Source organism: Pristis pectinata, chromosome 25, assembly GCF_009764475.1.
Source record: "Pristis pectinata isolate sPriPec2 chromosome 25, sPriPec2.1.pri, whole genome shotgun sequence".
Taxonomy (NCBI): Eukaryota; Metazoa; Chordata; class Chondrichthyes; order Rhinopristiformes; family Pristidae; genus Pristis; species Pristis pectinata.
In genome coordinates, this window is record NC_067429.1 from 475512 (window position 1) to 498083 (window position 22572).

Sequence of the window (22572 nt, forward strand, 5' to 3'; positions counted from 1 at the left end):
AATGAGGAAAGTGCAGGATAGGTACATTCCAAGAAAGAAGAAAATTATGAATGGAAAAATCGCACAAATGTGGCTAACGAGAGAGGTTAAGGCTAAAATAAAAGCAAAAGGGAGGGCATAATAGGAAGCAAAAATTAGTGGGAAAACAGAAGACTGGGAAGCTTTTAAAGACTTACAGAAAGAAACTAAGAAGGTCATTAGGAAGTAAAAGATGAATTATGAAAGGAAGTTGGCAAATAACATACAAAAGGATACTAAGAGTATTTTTTAAGTATATGAAGAGTAAAAGAGAGACGGGTAGATATAGGGCCGATTGAAAACGATACTGGAGAAATTATAATGGGTAACAAAGAAATGGCAGAGGAACTAAATGAGTATTTTGCATCGGTCTTCAATGTGGAAGACATCAGCAGTATACCTGATAGTCAGGGGTCTCAGGGAATAAAATTGAGTACAGTCAAGATTACTAGAGAGAAGGTGCTCGGGAAGCTGAATGGCCTAAGGACAGATAAGTCTCCCAGACTAGATGAAGTGCACCCTCGGGTTCTGAAGGAGGTGGCTTTAGAGATTGTGGAGGCATTGGAGATGATTTTCCAGGAATCAATAGATTCCGGCATGGTTCCGGGGGACTGGAAGGTCGCAAATGTAGTTTGGCTGTTTAAGAAAGGAGGGAGGCAGCAAAAAGGAAATTACAGGCCTATTAGTCTGACATCGGTGGTTGGAAAGTTATTGGAATCGATCCTCAAGGACAAGGTTATGGAATACCTAGAGGTGCGTGACAAGATAGGTCCAAGTCAGCATGGTTTCCTTAAGGGAAGATCCTGCCTGACCAACCTATTAGAACTTTGAGGTAATCTCAAGTAGGATGGACAAGGGAGAAGCAGTGGATGCTGTGTATTTGGATTTTCAAAAGGCCTTCGACAAGGTGCTGCACAAGAGGCTGCTTAATAAGATGAGAGCCCATGGAGTTACAGGGAAGATATTAGAATGGTAGAGCACTGGCTGGTAGGCAGAAAGCAAAGGGTGGGAATAAAGGGATCCTGTTCTGGTTGGCTGCCAGTTACCAGTGGTGTTCCGCAGGGGCTGGTGTTGGGGCCGCTTCTTTTTACACTGTATATCGATGATTTAGATTGTGGAATAAATGGTTTTGTGGCTAAATTTGCAGATGACACCAAGATAGGTGGAGGAGCAGGAAGTGTTGAAGAAACAGAAAGGTTGCAGAGAGACTTGGACAGTTTAGAAGAATGGGCAAAGAAATGGCAGATGAGATTCAATGTTGAGAAATGTGCAGTTTTACACTTCAGAAGAAAAAATAAACGGGCAGATTATTATCTAGATGGGGAGAAAATTTCAAAGTTCGGAAGTGCAAAGGGACTTGGCGGTCCTCATGCAGGATACCCTAAAGGTTAACCTCTAGGTTGGGTTGACGGTAAAGAAAGCAAATGCTATGTTGGCATTCATTTCAAGAGGAATAGCGTATAAAAGTAAGGATGTGTTGATGAGGCTCTATGGGGCACTGGTGAAATCTCATTTGGAATACTGTGTGCAGTTTTGTGCCCCTTATCTTAGAAAGGATGTACTGATGTTGGAGAGGGTTCAGAGAAGATTTACGAAGATGATTCCCAGAATGAAAGGGCTGACATACAAGGAGCGTTTGTCAGCTCTTGGACTGTATTCATTGGAGTACAGAAGAATGAGAGGGAACCTCAGAAACATTTTGAATGTTGCAAGGACTGGACAGAGTAGATATGGCTAAGTTGTTTCCCATGGTGGGTGAGTCCAGGACTAGAGGGCACAGTCTTAGAATTAGAGGGTATCCATTTAGAACAGAGATGCGGAGAAATTTCTTTAGCCAGAGGGTCGTGGATTTATGGAATTTGTTGCCACGTACAGCTGTGGAGGCCTGATTATTGGGGGTGTTTAAGGCCGAGATTGATAGGTATCTAATTAGGGTATCAAGGGATATGAGAAAAGGCTGGGAATTGGGGCTAGGTGGGAGAATAGTTTAGCTCATGGTGAAGTGGTGGAGCAGACTCGATGGGCCGAATGGCCTACTTGTGCTCCTTTGTCTTGTGATCTCAATGTTCTGGGATACCGATGCTTTAGGTGTGACAGAGCAACAGGTAAGAGTGGAGAGGGTGTTGCCTTTTTGATAAGGGAAGACATAACCGCAGTGTTTAGAGAGGATATTCTTGAGGGATCATCTAATGAGGCCATTTGTGTAGAAATCAGAAAAAAGAAGGGGATGGTCACCTTGGTGGGGCTATATTGTAGACACCCCAATAGTCAGCAGGAATTTGAGGAGCAGATGTGCCGAGAAATTGCACGTAGCTGTAAGAACAGTAGGGTAGTGCTAGAACATAGAACAGACGGCACAGTACGGGCCCTTTGCCCCATGATGTTGTGCCAGCCGATATAAATCTTATCCACATTCTATTCTATCTATCCCCCTCACTACTTCACCTCCCATAACTCTCTATTTTTCTTTCATCCCTATTCCTATCTAAGAGTCTCTTAAATGACCGTATTGTATCAGCCCCTACCACCACCCCCGGTAGTGCATTCCAGGCACCCACCACTCTCTGTGTAAAAAAAAAACCTACCTCTGACATCCCTCTGAACTTTCCTCCACGCACCCTAAATGGGTGACCTCTAGTATTGGCCATTACCACCCTGGGGAAAAGATGCTGGCTCTCCACTCTGTCTATGCCTCTCTTAATCTTATGCACCTCTGTCAAGTCTCTTCTCATCCTCATAAGAGCCCCTCCTCATAAGAAATGTTGTTCAATTCAGGCAGCATCCTGGTAAATCCCCTCTGCACTCTCTCCAAAGCTTTCACGTCCTTCCCATAATGTGGCGACCAGAACGGAACACGATATTCCAGATGCGGTCTAACCAGGGTCTTGTAGAGCTGCAACATTACCTCGCAGTTTTTGAACTCAATCCCCCGGCTAATGAAGGCCAGCACACTATACGCCTTTTTAACCACTCTATCAACTAGCACAGCAACCTTGAGGAACCTAGGTACTAGAAACCCAAGGTCTCTCTATTCCTCCACACTGCTAAGAATCCTGTCATTAACCATGTACTCTGCCTTCAAGTTAGATCTTCCAAAGTGTATCCCTTCACATTTCTCTGGATTGAACTCCATCTGCCACTTCTCTGCCCAGCTCTGCATCCTGTCAATATCCTGTTGCAACCTATGACAACCTTCTGCACGATCTACTACACCACTAACCTTCATGTCATCTGAAAACTTACCAATCCACCCTTCCACTTCTTCATCCAAGTCATTTATAAGAATCACAAGGAGCAGGGGTCCCAGAACAGGGTCCCCGCAGAACACCACTGGTCACCAACCTTCAGGTCGAATACTTTCCTTCTACAACCACCCTCTGCTTTCTGAGGGCAAGCCAATTCCGAATCCACATAGCTAATTTTCCATGGATCCCATACCTCATGACCTCTGGATGAGCTTACAATGGGGAACCTCGTCAAATGCTTTGCTAAAATCCATATACACCACATCCACCGCTCTACCTTCATCAATCTGCCTTGTCACTCCCTCGAGAAACACTATTAGGCTCGTGAAGCATGACCTGCCCTTCACAAAGCCATGTTGACTATCCCTAATAAGACTATGCGTCTCCAAATGCTCATAAATCTTGTCCCTAAGAATCCTCTCCAATAGCTTGCCCACCACTGACATAAGAATAACTGGTCTATAATTCCCAAGATTATCCCTTTTTACCTTTCCTGAACAATGGAACAACATTTGCCATCCTCCAATCCTCTGGTACCACTCCTGTGGTCAGCGAGGACTCAAAGATCATTGTTAATGCTCCAGCAATCTCTTTCCTGGCTTCCTAAAGTACTCTGGGGTATATCCTATCTGACCCCAGGGACTTAACTATACTCATGCTTTTTAGTAGCTCCAATGCTGCTTCTTTCTCAACCTCGACATGCTCCAACACATTTGCCTGTTCTAAGCTAACCTCCCCTTCATCTAAGTCCCTCTCCTAGGTGAACACTGAAGCAAAGTATTCATTCAGGACGTCCCCTCCCTCCTTCGCCTCCAAACACATTTTTCTCCCCTTATCCCTGAGCGGTCCTACCCTCACCCTAGTCACCCTTTTGTTCCTCATGTGTAGAACGCCTTGGGGTTTTCCTTAATCCTACTTGCCAAGGCCTTCTTATGCCCCCTTCTAGCTTTCCTAAGTCCCTTCTTAAACTCCCTTCCTGGCTACCTTATAACTCTCAAGAGCCCTGACTGATTTTTGCTTCCTAAACCTTAAATAAGCTTTCTTCTTCCTCTTGACTAAACCTTCCATCTCTCTTGTTAACCATGTTCCTTCATCCTACCATTCTTTCCACGTTTCTGCAGTGAATTTAGCAGAGAACATCTGTTCCAATTTACGCTCCCAAGTTCCTGCCTAATAGCATCATAATTTACTCTCCCCCAATTAAATACTTTCCCATAATGTCCGCTTCTATCCTTGTCCATGGCTATGCTAAAAGTCAGGGAGTTGTGGTCACTGTCCCGGAAATGCTCACCCACTGAGAGGTCTGTTACCTGACCAGGTTCATTGCCTAGTACCAGATCCAGTACGGCCTCTCCTCTTGTTGGCCTGTCTACATACTGTGTCAGGAATCCTTTCTGTATACGCTTAACAAATTCTGCCCCATCAAAACCTTTTGCACTTTGGAGGTGCCAATCAATATTAGGGAAGTTGAAGTCACCCATGATAACAACCCTGTTATTTTGGCACCTTTCCAAAATCTGCCTACTTATCTGCTCCTCAGTGTCCCGGAAGCTATTTGGGGGCCTATAGAATACTCCCAATGGAGATATTGCTCCCTTCCTGTTTCTGACTTCCACCCACACTGACTCAATAGAAAATCCTATGATGTCCTCCCTTCCTACAGCTGTGATACTATCTCTGATTAGCAATGCCACCCCCCCCACTCCTTCTACCCACTTCCCTATCCCCTTTGAAACATTTAAATCCCGGAACCTCAAGCAGCCACTCCTGCCCTTGTGACAGCCGTCTCTGTAATGGCCACAACATCGTAATTCCATGTACTGATCCGTGCTCTAAGTCCATCACCCTTATTTTTAACACCTCGCATTAAACACATTTCAACCCACCCGACTGCATTTATGCCCTATCCTCTGCCTATCCTTCCTCGCGTTCTCTGTACACAGTGAATCTACTTCTACACCAACTGATCCATCAACTAATCTAACACTCTAGTTCCCATCCCCTTGCCAACCTAGTTTAAACCCTCCCCAACAGCACTAGCAAACTTGCCCCCAAAGACATGGGTCCCTTCTGTATAGGTCATACCTATTCCAGAAGAGATCCCAATGATCCACAAATCTGAACGCCTGACCCCTGCACCAACTCTTCAGCCACTCACTGATCTGCCTTATCTTCCTATTCTTTCCCTCCTTGGCACGGGCACAGGCAGCAATCCAGAGATTACTACCGTGGAGGTCCTGCTTTTAACTTCCTTCCTAACTCCCAAAGCTGGCTCTTCAGGACCTCATCCTTTATTTTACCTCTGTCATTGGTGGCAATGTGTACCATGACTTCAGGCTGCTCACCTTCTCCCTTAAGAATGCTGTACACTCGATCCAAGATGTCCCTGACCTTGGCACTGGGAGGCAACATACAATCCGGGAGCCTCGTTCTTGTCCACAGAATCTCCTGTCTGTCCTCCTAACCAACAAATCCCCCATCACCATTGCAATCCTCTTGCCCCCCCCCCCCCTTTCCCTACTGAGCCACAGAGCCACATTCTGCTCTAGAGATCCGGCTGCTGTGACTCTCCACCCGGTGATTCATTCCCCCCCCACCACCCCCCCCAACAGCATCCAAAACGATATACTTGTTATCAAGAGAAACACCCACCAGTGTATCCTGTACCGACTGCCTATTCCTTTTCCCCCTCCGAACGGTCACCCGACTACCTACATCCTGCACCAAGATGTAACTGGCTCGTGGTAACTCCTATCTATCATCTCTTCAGCTTCCAGAATGATCCGGAGTTCATCCAGCTGCAGCTCCAGCTCCCTAACGCAGTCTGTAAGGAACTGCAGCTGGATGCACTTCCTGAAAGTGTAGTCCTCAGGGACACCGGAGGTCTCCCTGACTTCCCACATCCTACAGGAGGAGCAGACTCCTGCCCTGACTGCCATTCCCACTGTTCTGTACAAAGAAAATAACAAAAAACAAAGAAAGAAAGAGAACCTACCAGAAGCCTCCGCTCATCTACTCTGCCTCTTTACACCGATGCCTCTTGAGCTAAAGCCTCAATTCCCCAGTCTAACATTGTCCACTCATACAATGGCCGATCTGCTTGACCCTTGCAAGTGGGAGATTTCAATATTCCCAGTATCAAATGGGCCACCCAGAGTGCAAAGGTCCTGGATGGGGTGGAATTAGTGAGGTGTGCCCAAGGCAGTTTCCTCACGCAATGTATAGAATAACCTACTTGGGAAGGAGCAATACTGGACCTCCTCTTGGGGAACAAAGTGGGTCAAGTAACTGAAGTGGCCATTGGGGAGCACTTTGGGTCCAATGACCACAATTCTATTAGTTTTAAAAATAGTTATGGAAAAAGATAAAACAGGTCCACAGGTTAAAATCCTGAACTGCAGCAGGGCCAACTTTGAGGGCATTAGGCAAGATCTAACTGGGGTCGACCTGGTGACTCTATTTAAAGGCAAAGGCACAGTTGGCAAGTGGGAGGCTTTTAAAAGGGTTCAGGGGCAGCATGTTTCCATCAGGGTGAAGGATAGACATACCAAGTTCAGGGAACTCTGGCTGACGAGCGATATTAAGACTCTGGTCAGGACAAAGAAGGAAGTGTACGTCGTGTTTAGGCAGCTGGGTATGAATCCCTTGATGAATATAAAATGTTTAAGACCAGACTTAAGAGGGAAATCAGGAGGGCAAAAAGAAGGTATGAAATGGGTTTGGTAGGCTGGTTTAAAGATAATCCCCAAATATTCTTCAGTTACATTAATAGTAAAAGGGTGACTAGGGAGAGATGAGGTGCCCTTAAAGACCATCAGGGCCACCTATGTGTAGAGCCACAGGAGATGGCTGAGATTTTTAATGTCTATTTCTCTTCGGTGTTTACTAAGGAGAATATCACGGACGACAAAGAAATGAGGGTAATAAGTAGTGAGGTCTTGGATCACATGCTTATAACGAGGAAGGAGGGATTTGCAGCCTTGAAGCTCATTAAGGTGGGCAAGTCCCCAGGGCCTGACCAAGTGCACCCCCGGACCTTGGGAGGCCAGGGAAGAAATCGTGGAGGCCCTTGTAGAGATATTTGCTTCGTCATTAGCCACTGTCAAAGTTCCAGAAGACTGGAGGGTGGTTAATGTTGTTCCATTGTTCAAGAAGGGTAGCAAGGACAGGCCAGGGAACTACAGGCCTGTGAGCCTGACTTTAGTTGTAGGGAAGTTACTGGAGGGAATTCTGAAGGACAAGATCTACCATCACTTGGATAGTAAAGACCTGATCAGGAATAGTCAGCACGGTTTTGTGCGTGGGAGGTCATGCCTGACGAATCTTTTGGAGTTATTTGAAGAGGTAACTAAGAGGATAGATGAAGATAGGGCAGTGGATGTTGTCTGTATGGACTTTGGTAAGGCCTTTGACAAGGTCCCGCATGGCAGGCTAATCTGGAAGGTTAGGTCGCATGGGATTCAGGAGGAGCTAGCGAGGTGGATTCAGAATTGGCTCAGTGATAGGAAGCAGAGGGTGATGGCTGAAGGTCAATTCTCTGACTGGAGGCCTGTGACTAGTGGGGTGCCCCAGGGGTCAGTGTTGGGACCTCTGTTATTCATTATGTATGTAAATGATTTGGATATGAATGTACATGGCACAATTAGTAAGTTTGCCAATGATACTAAATTAGAAGGTCTTGTTGTTAGTGAATCAGGTTTCAATGAATTGCAAAGAGATCTTGATCATTTAGGGAGATAGGCTGAGGAATGGCAAAAAGTTTTCAACTTAGATGAGTGTGAGGTGATGCATTTTGGACATTCAAACCAGGGTGGGACCTATCCAGTGAATGACAGGGCATGAGTGTTGTGGAATGGAGGGACCTGGGAGTACAAGTGCACAGTTCACTGAAAACGACCGCACAAGTAGACAGGATGGTGAAGAAGGTGTTTAGCATGCTGGCCTTCATCAGTCAGGGCATCGGGTTTAAGAGTAGGGACTTTATATCGCAGTTATACAAGTTGTTGGTGAGGCCGCACTTGGAGTATTGTGTACTGTTTTGGTCACCCTGTTATAGGAAAGACAATGCCAAACTGGAGAGGGTGCAGAAGAGATTTATGAGGATGCTGCCTGGACTAGAGAGCCTGAGTCATAGGGAGAGGTTGGTCATGCTGGATCTTTATTCCTTGGAGCGTAGGAGAATGAGGAGTGACCTCATAGAAGTTTATAAAATCATGAGGGGTATGGATAAGGTGGATGGTCATAGACTTTTCCCCAGGGTTGTGGAGTCAACCCTAGAGGGCATAGATACAAGATAAGAGGGTGGTGAGTACCTGGAATGAGCTGCCAGAGGAAGTGGTCGAGACGGGTACAATTGCAACATTTAAGAGGCATTTGGACAGGTACATGGAGGGAAGGGGCTTGGAGGGTTATGGGCCGAATGCAGGCAACTGGGACTAGCATCCACCTGGCTAGCTCCCCCTGAGCCCATGCACTCTAACCTTCCAGATCAGCCTACCATGCAGGACCTTGTCAAAGGCCTTACTAAAGTTCATATAGACAACATTCACTGCCCTCCCCTTATCTATCCCCTTAGTTACCTCTTCAGAAAACTCCAAAAGATGTGTCAGGCATGACCTCCCACACACAATGTGGTCAGCATGGACTATTTGGGCTGAAGGGCCTGTTTCCATGCTGTGGTAATCCATGACTCAATGGCAATGTGGCCTAAGTAGAGTTTTAAAAAGCTGCAACATAACTTCCTGGCTCTTGAACTCAGTGCCTCGACTAATAAAGGCAAGCATGCCATGTGCCTTCTTTACCTCCCTCTCAACCTGTTTAGCCACTTTCAGGGAGCTATGGACTTGGACTCCAAGATCCCTCTTCACATCATCACTGTTAAGTGTACTCTCTCTTTACATTTGATCTCCCAAAATGCAACAACCATGCTGCCTGTCCCTAATTAGGCCATAGTTTACCAAATGCTCATAAATCCTATCCCTAAGAATCCTCTCCAATGGCTTCCCTACCACTGATGTGAGCCTCACCAGTCTATAGTTTCCAGGATAATCCCTATTTCCCTTCTTGAATAATGGAACATGAGTAGCTACTTGCCAGTCCTCCGGACCACACCTGTAGCTAGAGAAGACACGAAGATATTGGTCAAGGCCGCAGCAATCTCATCTCTTGCCTCTCTCAGTAACCTGGGGTATATCCCATCAGGCCCTGAGGACATCCACCTTAATGCTATTTAAGAGACCTAACATTACCTCCTCCTTTATCTCGAAATGCCTTAGCATATTAGCACGCTCCTCACTGATCTCCCTGTCCTCCATGTCCTTCTCCTTCATAAATACTGATGCAAAATACTCACTTAGGACCTCTCCCACATCCTCCACCTCCATGCATGTGTTGCCTCCTTTATCCTAGAGTGGTCCAACCCACTCCCTAGTTATCCTTTTGCTCTTAATGTATGTATAGAATGCCTTGAAATTTTCTTTAATCCTACTTGCCAAGGACTTTTCATGGCCCCTCCTAGCTCTCCTAATTCTGTTCTTGAGTTCTTTTCTGTCTTCTTTACAATCCTCAAGTGCTCTGTTTGATTTTAGCTTCCTAAACCTTACATACATTTTCTTTTCCTTCTTGACTTTCACCACCTCTCTCATCATCTAAGGTTCCCTTACCTTGCTATCCTTCTTACTGGAACATCCCTGTCCTGTACTCTGTGCAGTTGGTCTTTAAACACCCTCCACACTTGAGATGTGGACTTGCTCAAAAAACAGCTGTTCCCCGTTAACTCTCTCTAGTCCCTGCCTAACACTTTCATAATTTGCCCTGCTCCAGTCCTCCTGCAAGGTCCATACTTATCCTTATCTATAGCTATCTTAAAACTTAAGGAGTTGTGGTCACTGTTCCCTAATTGTTCTCCCACTGAAAGGCTAGTCACCTGGCCAGGCTCATTACCCAACACTAGGTCCAGTACAGCCCCTCCTCTTGTTGGACTATCTACATATTGATTTAAGAAACCCTCCTGGATACACCTATCAAATTCTGCCCTGTCTAAACCTCTTGCTCTAAGGACGTCCCAGTCTATATTGGGGAAGTTGAAGTCACCCACAACAACTCTTGTTTTAACACCTTTCCCTAATCTGCCTGCATGTCTGTTCCTTAATGTTCCAGTAGCTATTGGGGGGTCTGTAGTATAATCCCATCAGAGTGATTACACCTTTCTTATTTTTGAGTTCTACCCATATAGACTCAATGAAAGAAGACTCCATTATGTCCCCTCTGAGAGCAGCTGTGATATTGTATTTGATTAACAGCACAACTCTTCTTCCCTCCCCCTCCTCTTTTTACCTCCCTCTCTCTCTTTTCTAAAACATTGAAACCCTGGAACATTGAGCATCCATTCCTGTTCCTCTCTCAGCCAAGTCTCTGTTATGGCCACAACATCATAATTCCATGTACTGATCCATGCTCTAAGTTTATCATCCTCAGCCATAGTACTCCTGGCATTAATATACACACACTTCAACCCGTCCGTCCCATTGTGTCTATTACTCTGCTCCGGCCTGTTCTTCCTTACAGACTTACTGGACATGACATCTTCTTTCGTCTCAATCCCTTCACTTACTGACCCGGTGCTCTGGTTCCCATCCCCCTGCCAAACTAGTTTAAACCCTCCCGAGTAGCACCAGTGAACCTCATGGCCAGGATATTAGTTCCCCTCCAGTTAAGGTGCAACCTGTCCCTCTTGTACAGGTTGTCCCTGCCCCAGAAGAGGTTCCAGTGATCCAAGATCCTGAAACCCTGCCCCCTGTACCAGTTCCTCAGCCACTCATTCGTCCTATCATCCTATTCCTGCCCTGACAGCACGTGGCACTGGGAGTAATCCAGAGATTACTGCCTGGAGGTCCTGCCCTTCAGCCTAACTCCCTTTACTCACTGTACAGGACCTCTTTCCCCTTTCTACCTACGTTGTTGGTGCCAATGTGTGCCACGACCTCTGGCTGCTCACCCTCCCCCTTGAGAATGTTCTGCAGCTGCTCTGAGACATCCTCAACCCTGACATGCAGGAGGCAACACACCATCCTGGTGTTTCTTTCATGGCCCCAGAATCTCCTGTCTGTCCTCTATCGAGTCTCCTCTCACTATTGCTCTGCCTGATTTTACCCTTTCCTGCTGAGCCGCAGAGCCGGCCACAGTGCCACTGACCTGGCTGCTGCTGCTGTGCTCTGATAGGTCCAGCAGTATCCAAAGGGGTAGACTTGTGGCTGAGAGGGGGACGGGGGACCCTGCAGTGTCTGTCTCTTCCCCTTACCTCTCCTTAACCTGATACAGGTTTATAAGATTATGAGAGGCATAGATAGAATAGACAGTCAGTATCTTTCTCCCAGGATCAAAGTGTGTAATACTAGAGGACATGCATTTAAGGTGAGAGGGGGAAAGTTCAAAGGAGATGTGCGGGGCAAGTGTTTTACATAGAGAGTGGTGGGTGCCTGGAATGCAATGCCAGGGCTGGTGGTGGAGGCAGATAAGATAGAGGCATTTAAGACTCTTGGACAGACACATGGATGTGCAGAGAATGGAAGGATATGGACATTGTGTAGACAGAAGGGTTTAGTTAGGCATTTAATTTACTAGTTTAATTAGTTCTGCACAACGTCATGGGCCGAAGGGCCTGTTCCCGTGCTGTACTGTTCTCTGTTCCATCCCTTTCTTCCACACCTACCTTTCTCCTCCATTCACCTTTCTCCACCCAGGCTGTTTCTGTCCTTCCCTCAACCATCACCATCCCTCCTCCCTGATCCCCATCCCTGATTCTCCTCCTGCCCTCCTCCTCCACCTTCTCCTCATCCTGCTCTCTGCTCCTGCAATCCATCTCGCCTCCCTCCCTCTCACTTCCCTTCCCCTCCCCTCCCCTCATTTTCCTCCCACTTCTACTCCCTCCACCTGATTCCCCCTCATCCCCCTCCCCCCCTCCCGTTGGTGGTCATTAACGATGGTGCTGTGTTGAAGACATTTGCAGGCAATCGGAATGCGGACAGCGTGGTTCTGCATGAGCTGTGGCGACCGGTCCTTGCACAGTTCGTTCGCTTCGTGGCCATCAGTTGGAGACCAAGACATTACGTCGGTCTGAGGGTCGAAGTCTATGGCTGCCCCTACGGCAAGTACCTGGTCCAACCAGAGAACGGGAGCTCAGGGTGAGGGTGGAGGGGAACGGAGAACTGGGCACAAGAGCTGGGAAAGAAAAGGAGGGGAAGGCTAGGGTGGAGACACACAGACAGACACACAGATACATAAAGACAGACAGATGCACAGGCATACACACACAGGCACAGACAGACTGAATGGGGCTGAATGGCCTACACTTGCTTCTTTCTTTCTTATTATGACACAGAAGGCCATTCAGCCCACTGGGTCCACACTGGCCCCCAGGGGAGCTATCCCATCAGTCCCATTCACATGAATCCCTGCACCTTATTCTCTCCCATTCCCTTTGCTTTCTGTCTACTTATCTACACAGAGATAAATCACAGCAGTCAATTAACATGCGATTCTGTTCTTAAAGGATCCAGATGGAGTAAATAGGAAGGACTGTTTCTCTCAGCAGAACGGTAAAGAGCCAGGGTGGAGTGGATAAATCTAAAGTCATTGATAGGAGGGTTAGGGCAGAGATCAGGAAGAGGAGGTTCTTCCAGCCAGATGATGGGTTCTGCAGTGACCCTCCCCACACATATACATCTGTGGATGTGTGTTTCAGGAGCTATGATCTGCAGGACCAGTCCGCAGTGTGGGAAATGGGTTACGCTGGGCAGCTCTTGATGTGGTCCAAACAACTCCAGTCATAACTCTTCTCTCATTCACCTTTTCGAGGAGACATCAAAACAAATTTCCTTTGCTCTTCTCCTGGACAATCATAAAGACCCCTTGGAAGTTTATTCAGTAATTATCTCTGAACTAGAATTAGCATTCTGTAATTTTTTTCCATTATCCAGTTCCCTTTACAAAGAGTTGATCGATGCTCTTTCCACCATCTGTTGCAACTTCTCTCTCTGTAAGATTGGGTCTTCCTTCCTTCCTCCATGTATCTTCTGCCAGTCACTTTACAAATGTCCTGGAACCAATTCACACGTGGGATCACTGCCCATTATTTGCCGAATAAAGCAGTCATGATCATGTTTGTGTCCATTAATGTCCTCCTAAACTTCTTTACTCCCAGGAGAGCAGACCAGCTCGTCCAGTCTTGCCTTGGAGCTGAGATCCCTCATCCCTGAAACAATTCCAGGAAATCTCTTTTGCATCCTCTCTTGAAACTTCACATCCTCTGTAAAGTGTCTTCAGAACAGGAGACAATATCGCAGCAGTGGTCCAACCACTGGTCTATATTGTTCAACATAACCTCCCTTTTGTACTTGAGGCCTCTGATCATAACTCACAGGACCCCCCTCCCCATGCCATATAAACCATGTCCTCAACCACTTGCTAAGATTTATGCCCATTTGTAATGTCTGATAGTTCTAGCTCACTCTTTCGAGCTCCGCTGCTGTTTAAATTGTCTTGTATTCTTTCTGCCAAAATTGTGCCACCACACTTCTCTGTTAGATTCCAGCAGTCATGTGCCTGCCCATCCCTGAACCTCTACCTCCCGTCATTGACTGATGCTGAAACAAGTAGTCCCTGCACTGAACCTTGAGGATACCATTGTCCACCCTGACAACTCTTACAATATATTCAAAAAGACTTTGATGTAGAAACTGAAGGAATGGTTGTGAAATTTGCTGATGACACCCACATAGAGCGGAATATAAGTTGTAAGGAGGTTAAAAGTAGGCTAGACCGGAACATCAGAGGGTCAAGTGAGTGGGCAAAAGTCTGGCAAGTGGCGTACAATGTGGGAAAATATGAAACCGTCCATGTTGACAGGAAATTTTGTAAATGGTGAGAGACTTCAGAGTTTTGAGATTACAGAGGGTTCGGGGGTGCTGGTGTGTGATTCGAAAAGGTTCATGTGTAGGGAGAACAAGGGGGTAGGTGAGACGCTGGAGCAGAGCTTGGAATTGGGAACAGTCAGGGGCGTGGGTGGTTTGCAGTTGGAGCAGTGATCAGGGAGTGAGGGTGGGGTGAGATCGGCAGGACCTGTGGTGCAGCCTGTTCTGACAGCATTGGGTGACAAGGCAGCAGTGGGAGAAATGTGAGGGGCACAGGCAGAGAAACAGGAAATGTGGAAGGGGAGGGAGACTGTGGGAGAGTGGGGAGGGGAGGAGGGAGGCTGTGGGGAGGGGGAGGGGGATGGGGAGGGAAGGGGAGAGTAGGAGAGGGGTGAGGGAGGGGATGGGTGGGTGGGGTGAGTGGGTGGGAGTGAAGGAGGAGTGGGGTTGGAGGGTTGGGGGTGGAGAGGGAGGGGGAGGGATTGTGGGGGGCGGGGAGGGGGAGTGGTGGGGAAGGGCGGAGGTGGTGGGGAGGGGAGATGGGAGCGGAGGGAGGAGAGGGGGATCGGCAGATGTGCCGAATTCTCCACTGATGTGGCCCCAGCAGTTTGTGTGTTTCCCTGTCACCGCCAGGTCCGAGTGTCTGGCCGCCGGGTCCGAGTGCCCGGCCCCCGGCCACCGCCGGGACTGCGCGGAGCTGCTGGTGTGTTCTCCACACCGGCTGCACATTCTTTACACGTCCCTCTCCTCTCACCCCGGTGATCCACCGCCGCTCCTCCAGTACCGATGCCACAGGCAGCGCCCCACAACTGCTGCTTCCGTCCTCCACCCATCCCTTTCGCCGTTCCCATTCCCACTGCTGAGTTTCACATGTGGTGACGGTGCCTGCTCTGTCCCCGGCACAGCTCTTTCCCTTTCCCAAACCGCTGCATTCCCATTCCGTTGGTTTTCCTCTCCTGCGGTTCCCTGTTTTCCCGCTGCAGTGTGTTGTCTGTCCTCCAGCTGCCGCCGTTCCTGTGACCAGCTCCGTCTCTGTGTCCCCAGCTGCGGCTTCTCCCTACGGCTGCACTTCCCCCCCGCTCCAGCTGGCCTCCCCATACCAGCTGCTTCCCCCCCCCACCCCCCCCCCGGCTGTTCCCCCCCCCCCACCCCCCCCCCGGCTGTTCCCCTCCCCCCCCCCCCCCCCCCCGGATCAGGCCGATCCCGCCCCTATCTGGCTGTTCCCCCCCCACCCCAGCTGTTTCCCTCCCTGCAGCCTCGGCTGTTCCCCCCTTTGTCTGACTCCCGTTGTCCGTTTGACCAGCTGCTCTCTTACCTTACTCCAGCTGTCATTTCCTGCTCTCCGGTGCTGCATTCACTACCCCAGAAGCTTTGTCCAGCTGCTCTTCCCTCACTCCAGCTGCTGTTTTCCCTTGCTCCAGTTGTTATTTTCCCTTCGCCAGATGTTGTCTGCACCTGGCCAGATGTTATCTGCTCACCACCCCCGTGCCCTATCCAGATGTTTCCACCATCCAGCTGCTGTCTTCCTTTGTTACAGCTGCCCTGCCCCTCACTTCAGATGCCCCTTTCCCTTGGTTCAGCTGCTGGTTTCCCATTCGACAGCTGTTTTTTCTTGCCCCAGTTCCTTAGTTCCCTTGTCCAGCTAGTTTTCCACGTCCAGCTGTTCTCTTCCCAGTCCAGATGTTGTCTGCACCACTGTCCAAATGTTGTCTCCTTTCCAACTGTTGACTTCCCTGTCCAGCTGCTAACCTCCCTCTCCAGCTGTTGTACCAGCTGCTCCTGTTTCTAGCTTCAGATGCCCACTTCCATTGCTCTAGCTGTTCCCATTCTCCAGCTGCTGTTATCCCTCTGCCTGCAGTTTTCCCTGTCCATCTGCCGTTTTCCATTTCTCCAGCTGTTGTGTCCACTTTCAGCTGCAGCTTCATTTTCCTGACTCGTTGTCCGTTTGTTCACCTGCTGTTGTACCTGTGACCAGCTGCCGTCTTCCCTTGCTCCTGTTGTGATTTCCTGCTGTCCAGCTGCTGTATTCCACTGCTGCGGAAGCTGGTTTGCTTTGTCCGGCTGTTCTCTTGTTCCACCTGCTGCTCTAGTTTTCTGGGTGCTAACTTCTCTTGCTTTAGCTGTTGTTTTCCCCTTTGCAGCTGTTTTCCCCTCCAGTTGCTGCCTTCATTCCAGCTGTTTTCCCTCACTCCAGCTGTTGGTTTCCCTTGTCCCAGATGCTGTTATTGCTTTGTACGGCTGCCATTTTCCTTTACCCAGCTGGTTATCTCCGTGTCCATCTGCTGCTTTCACTTCTAGCTGCTGTTTTTCCCATTCTCCAGCTGTACCTGTCTCCCGTCATCCATTTGCCCAGCTGCTGTCTTGCCCGTCATTAGCAGCTGCTCCTTTCCAGCTGCTTTGTCCCCTTCCTGCAGCTGCTGTTTTCCCTTTGTCCAGCATTGCTTCTGTTTGGCTCCCGATGCCCGTTTGTCCAACTGCTGCTTTCCATTTTTCCAGGTGTCATTTTCTGTGCTTCATCTGCTTTTTTCCATTGTCCAGCTCCTGTTCTCCCCAGTCCATATGTTCCCTTCCCCCTGTCCAGATGTTCACTTGCCCTTGTCCAGCTGCTGTTTCCCTTTCTTCCTTTCTTGTTATCTAGCTCTCATTTTCCATCTGTCCAGCTGCTTCCTTTGCCCCAGCATCTGTTTTGCGCCAGCTGATGATTTCCACTGCTCCAGCTGTTCCTTCTGTCCAGCTGCTGTTTCGCCCAGTCCTGATGTTGTCTTCCCCTGTTTAAATGTTGTCTTCACCTGTCCAGCTGCTGTCTCCTGCTTCATTTGCTGTTTTCCACCTGTCCAGTTGCTGAATTCACTCCATCCAGCTACCTCTTCACTCTGTCTGGATGTTGTATCTCCCGTCCAGATGTTCCCTCCTGTCCAGCCACTGTCTTCCTTCAATCCCGTTGCCCCTTTCCCTTGCTCCAGCTGCAGTTTCCCCTGTTCAGCTGTTGTCCATTGTCCAGCTGCAGTTTCCCTTGATATAGTGGATATTTTCATGCTCCAGCTGCTGATTTGTATTGCTGCAGCTGCTACTTTCAGCTCTTGTCTTCACCTTGTCCAGCTGACACTTTCTCTTGCTCCAGCTGCTGCTTTCCCTGGCTCCAGATGTTTCCTTCGCTGCAGCTGTTTTTTTCTGTCCAGCTGCCATTTCCCCTTGATCCAGCTGCCGTCTTGTGTTTGTCCAACTGCTGTGTCCACTTCCAGCTGCAGTTTACTCTCTGTCCAGCTGTAGTTTTCCCTTTCTCAGGTTTCACTTGTCTGATTCCCATTGTACCTTTGACCAGTTGTGATTTCACACTTTCCAGCTATTTATTTGTCCAGCTGCAGTATTCCCTGTGTTCAGCTGTCACAGTTTCCCTCTGTCCAGCTGTTGTTTCTTTCGTGTCCAGCTGCTGCTTTCACATTGTGCAGCTGCAGATATTGATGACCAGTTGTCACATAGAACAGTACAACACAGTAGGGGCCCTTCGGCCCTCGAAGTTGTGCCGACCTATATAAACCTACTTCACGATCAACCTACCCCTTCCCTCCTACACAGCCCATAACCCTCCATTTTTCTTACAATCATGTGCCTATCTAAGAGTCTCTTAAATGTCCCTATTGTATCAGCCTCTATCAGCACCCCCGGCAGTGCGTTTCAGGCACCCACTGCTCTCTGTGTAAAAAAAAAAACTACTTCTGACATCCTCCCTAAACTTTCCTCCACTCACCTTAAATGGATGTCCTCTGGTAGTGGCCATTTCCACCCTGGGGAAAAGGTGCTGGCTGTCCACTCTATGTATGCCTCTTATAATCTTATACACACCCATCAAGTCACCTCCCATCCTCCGTTGCTCCAAAGAGAAAATCCCTAGCTCACTCAACCTTTCCTCATAAGACATGTTCTCTAATCCAGGCAGCATCCTGGTAAATCTCCTCTGCACCCTCTCTAAAGCTTCCACATCCTTCCTATAATGAGGTGACCAGAACTGAACACAATACTCCAAGTGTTGTCTAACCAGAGTTCTGTAGAGCTGCAACATCACCTCGCGGCTCTTGAACTCAATCCCCCAATTAATGAAGGCCAACACACCATACACCTTCTTAATAACCCTATCAACTTCCACGAAAGCTTTGAGGGATCTATGGACGTGGACCCCAAGATCACTCTGATCCTCCACACTGCTAAGAGTCCTGCCATTAACCTTGTATTCTGCCTTACAGTTCGATCTTCCAAAGTGCATCACTTCACGCTTGTTGGGATTGAACTCCATCTGCCACATCTCTGCCCAACTCTGCATCTGTCTATATCCTGTTGTAACCTACGACAACCTTCTACACTATCCACAACACCTCTAACCTTCGTGTCATCAGCAAACTTACTAACCCACCCTTCCACATCCTCATCCAAGCCATTCATAAAAATCACAAAGAGCAGGGGTCCCAGAACAGATCCCTGCAGAACACCACTGGTCACCGACCTCCAGGCAGAATACTCTCCATCCACTACCACCCTCTGCCTTCTGTAGGTAAGACAATTCCGAATCCATTGTCAAATATCCATGGATCTCATGACTTTCTGGATGAGCCTACCATGGGAAACCTTGTCAAAAACCTTACCAAAATCCATGTACACCATATCCACCGTTCTACCTTCATCAATTTGCTTTGTCACCTCCTCAAAAAACTCAATCTGGCTTGTGAGGCACAACCTGCCCCTCATGAAGCTATGCTGACTATCCCTAATAATACTATGCTTCTCCAAAGTGCTCATAAATCCTGTCTCTAAGAATTCTCTCCAATAGTTTGCCCACCACTGACACAAGATTTACTGGTCTATAGTTTCCAGGATTATCCCTATTACCTTTCTTGAACAAGGGAACAACATTTGCCATCCTCCAATCCTCTGGTACCACTCCTGTGGCTAGGAAAGATGCAAAGATCATTGTCAACGCCCCAGTGATCTCTTCCCTCACTTCCTATAGGAACCTGGGGTATATCCTGTCTGGCTCCAGGGACTGATCTATCCTAATGTTTTTCAGAAGCACCAACACTGCCTCTTTCTTAACCTCGACATGCTCCAGCACATTTGCTGCTGTTTTCCTTGGGTCCAGCTGCTGTTTCCCATTGATGTTGCTGCTGTTTTCTGTTTGTCCAGCTGTTGTTATCCCTTTCTCCAGCTTTTGTGTTTACTTCCAGCTGTTGTTTTCCCTTTCTCCAGCTGCTGTTTACCCCTGATCCTGCTGGGTCCACCCAGATGCAGTTTTTCCCTTTCTGCAGCTTCTCTTTGTCTGACTCCCATTGTCTGTTTGTCCAGCTGCTGTTGTCCATTTGTCCAGCTGCTGATTATTGCCGCAGATCCTGTCTTCCCCTTTCCAGCTGCCATTGTCTTGCTCCAGATGTTGTTTTACCACTCTCCAGCTGCAGAATTTTGTAACTCCAACAGTTGTTTTGTTTTTCAAAGCTGTTTTCCTGTGTCCAGCTGCAGTATTTTTCTTCTGTCCATCTGCTGTTCCTCTGTTATTTCACATTGTCCAGCTGTTGTATTAATTTGTCCGGCAGTGTTTTCCTTTGTCCAGTGTTTTCACTGTCCAGCTGCTGCTTTCATGTTGACCAGCTGCAGATATTCCCGCCCAACTGCTGTTTCCACATGTTTTTTTTCCATTGTCCAGCTGCCGTTTCCCCTTGATGCAGCTGTTGTGTTCACTTCCAGCTGTTGTTCTCCATTGTCCAGCTGCCGTTTCCCCTTGATGCAGCTGTTGTGTTCACTTCCAGCTGTTGTTCTCCATTGTACAGCTGCTGTTTCCCTTGCTGCAGCAGATGTTTTCACACTCCAGCTGCTGACTTCTGTTACTGCAGCTGCTGTTTCCCCTTGATCCAGCTGTTACGTTCACTTCCAGCTGTTGTTCTCCGTCGTCTAGCTGCTGCTTTCCCCTGACCAGCTCATGTCTTCACCTTGTCCAGCTGCCATTTTCTCTTGCTCCAAGTGCTGTTTTCCATGCTGCAGCCACTGGTTCCCCTCGCTCCCGCACTGCTTTCCCTTCCACCTGTCGTTTGCTTTGTCCAGCTGCTGTGTTCTGTTTGTCCAGTTGTCCAGCTGTTGTCCACCTCCAGCTACAGTTTACTCTCTGTCCATCTGCAGGTTTCCCTCTGCAGCTTCTCTTCTTTCTTTGTCTCCGTTGGTTGTTCAGCTGCTGTGTCCCTTTGACCAGCTGCAGTTTTCCCCGCTCCAGCTGTTTTCCCTCGCTCCAGCTGTTGGTTCCACTTGTTCCAGCTGCTTTCTGATACCTGTCCACCCATTTTCTCGCTCCAGCTGCTGCTTTCCCCTCCAGCTGTTGATTTATTTGTCCATCTGCTGATTCCCTTTGTCTAGCTGTTGTTTTCCCCTGTTCCAGCTGTTTTGCTTGCCTCAGCTGCTTGTTCCCCCTGCTCTAGTTGTTGTTTTACCACTTTTTGTTGTTTGTCCAGCTGCAGTATGCCATGTTTCCAGCTGTTATTTTTCCTCATCCCAGCTGTTTTCCTTGTCCAGGCTGTTTTCCCTCGTTCCGGTTGTTGGTTTACCTTGCTCCGGCTGCCATTTTCCCTTTGTCCAGCTGTCTCTTTCCCTTCCTGCAGCCACTTTTCCCTCACTGCAGCTGCTGTTTTCCGTTGCCCCAGCTGCTGATTTCCCTCTCTCCAGCTGCTATATTTTGTTTCTCTCACAGCCTTCACTTTTTGCAGCTGCTGCTTGTATCCATCTGCTATTTTGCCCTTCCCCAGCTGTTGGTTTCCCAGTCTCCAGCTGCTGTTTAGCTTTTTGGCTACGAATTTCCTTCCGTCCAGCTGCTATTTCTCTTTGTCCAGCTTCATATTTCACATTGTCTGCCTGTTGTATTAATTTGTTCAGAAGTGTTTCCCTGTGTCCAGCTCTTGCGTTCTTCGTGTCCAGCTGCTGTTTTCCCTGTCCAGCTGCTTTTCCCTGTCCAGCTGCTGTTTTCCCTGTCCAGCTGCTTTTCCCTGTCCAGCTCTTGTTTCTTCGTGTTCAGCTGCTGCTTTCACCTGGTGCAGCTGCAGATATTCCTGCCCAGCATTTTCAATTTCTCCAGCTGCCGTTTTCCTTTTGTGCAGCTGCTGTTTTCCCTGTCCAGCTGTTGCATTCCCCTTTGTCCATCTGCGGAATTCCCATTCTCCAGTTGTTCACATCCAGCTGTTGTTCTCTGTTGTCCATCTGCAGTCCTCCGACCAGCTGCTAGTTTGGTCTGTTTAGATTTTTGTTTGTTCTGTCCAGATGCTGGTTCCCTCTGTCGAGCAGCTGTTTCCCTTTGTCCAGCTGCAGTTTTCCCCTGCTCCAGCTGTTTTCCCTTGCCCCAGCTGTTGGTTCCACTTGCTCCAGCTGCTTTCTGATACGTCCACCTCCCATTTTCTCACTCCAGCTGTTGCTTTCCCCTCCAGCTGTTGCTTTCCTTTGTCTAGCTGTTGCTTTCCAGCTGTTTTTGCTCACAGCTCTGGTTCTCCCTGCTCCAGTTGTTGTTTTACCACTTTCGAGCTGCTGTATTTTGCTTCTCCAGCAGCTGTTTGGCTTTGTACAGCTGCTGTTATCCCTTTGTCCAGCTGCAGTATTCCATTTCCAGCTGTTGTTTTTCCTCTTCCCAGCTATTGGTTCACCTTGTTTTCCTTTCCAGTTTTCCGTTTCTCGTGCTTCTCTTCTTTTTGTCTGTCTCCCGTTGTTCGTTTGTCCAGCTGTTGTCTTTGACCAGCTGCTGCCATCCTTTGCTCCGGTTGTGATTTCCCTCTTCCCAGTTGACATTATTTCTTTGTCCAGCTGCTGTTTCCCTTGCTCCAGCGATTTCTGACCACTGTGCAGCTGCCATTGTCTCTTGCTCCAACTGCTGCTTTCTCCTACTCCAGCTGTTTGTTTTCATATTTTTCAGCTGCTGTTTCCCTCTGGCCCAGCTTCCGTTTCCCAGCTGTTTTCCTTTGCCCACGCTGTTGTTTTACCTCCCTAGCAAAATACACTCCTGTATTTTGTTTCTCCAGCAGCTGTTTGCCTATGTGCAGTGGCTGTTTCCCTTTGTCCAGCTGCAGTATTCCATGTGTCCACGTGCTGTTGCTCCTTGCTCCAACTGCTGTTTTCCCTTCGCTCAGCTGTTGTTTTACCAGTATAACTGTTGTTATTATTCCATGTCCAGCTGCTCCTTTCCCTTGCTCCAGCTGTTTTACCCTACCCCAGCTGCTGTATTACCACCCTTGTGTTTGTACAGCAGCTCTTTCGCTTTTTTGCAGCTGCTGTTTTCCCGTCCAGCTACTGAACGTCCAGCTGTTGAACTACCTCTATCCAGCTGCTGAACCACTTCTGTTCAGCTGCTAGTTCTGTCTGTCCAGATAATGGTCTCCTCTGTCCAG

General features: G+C 48.2%; 1 protein-coding gene across 1 annotated transcript in view; it reads left to right on the forward strand.

The window, feature by feature from the left end:
* Positions 1-22572, forward strand: part of cntnap1 (contactin associated protein 1) — a 152470-nt gene that overhangs the window by 21329 nt on the left and 108569 nt on the right. The window contains exon 4 of the mRNA XM_052038778.1: positions 12261-12408. Coding sequence (XP_051894738.1) covers positions 12261-12408 — 148 coding nt within the window. The remainder of the gene's footprint in view (positions 1-12260; positions 12409-22572) is intronic.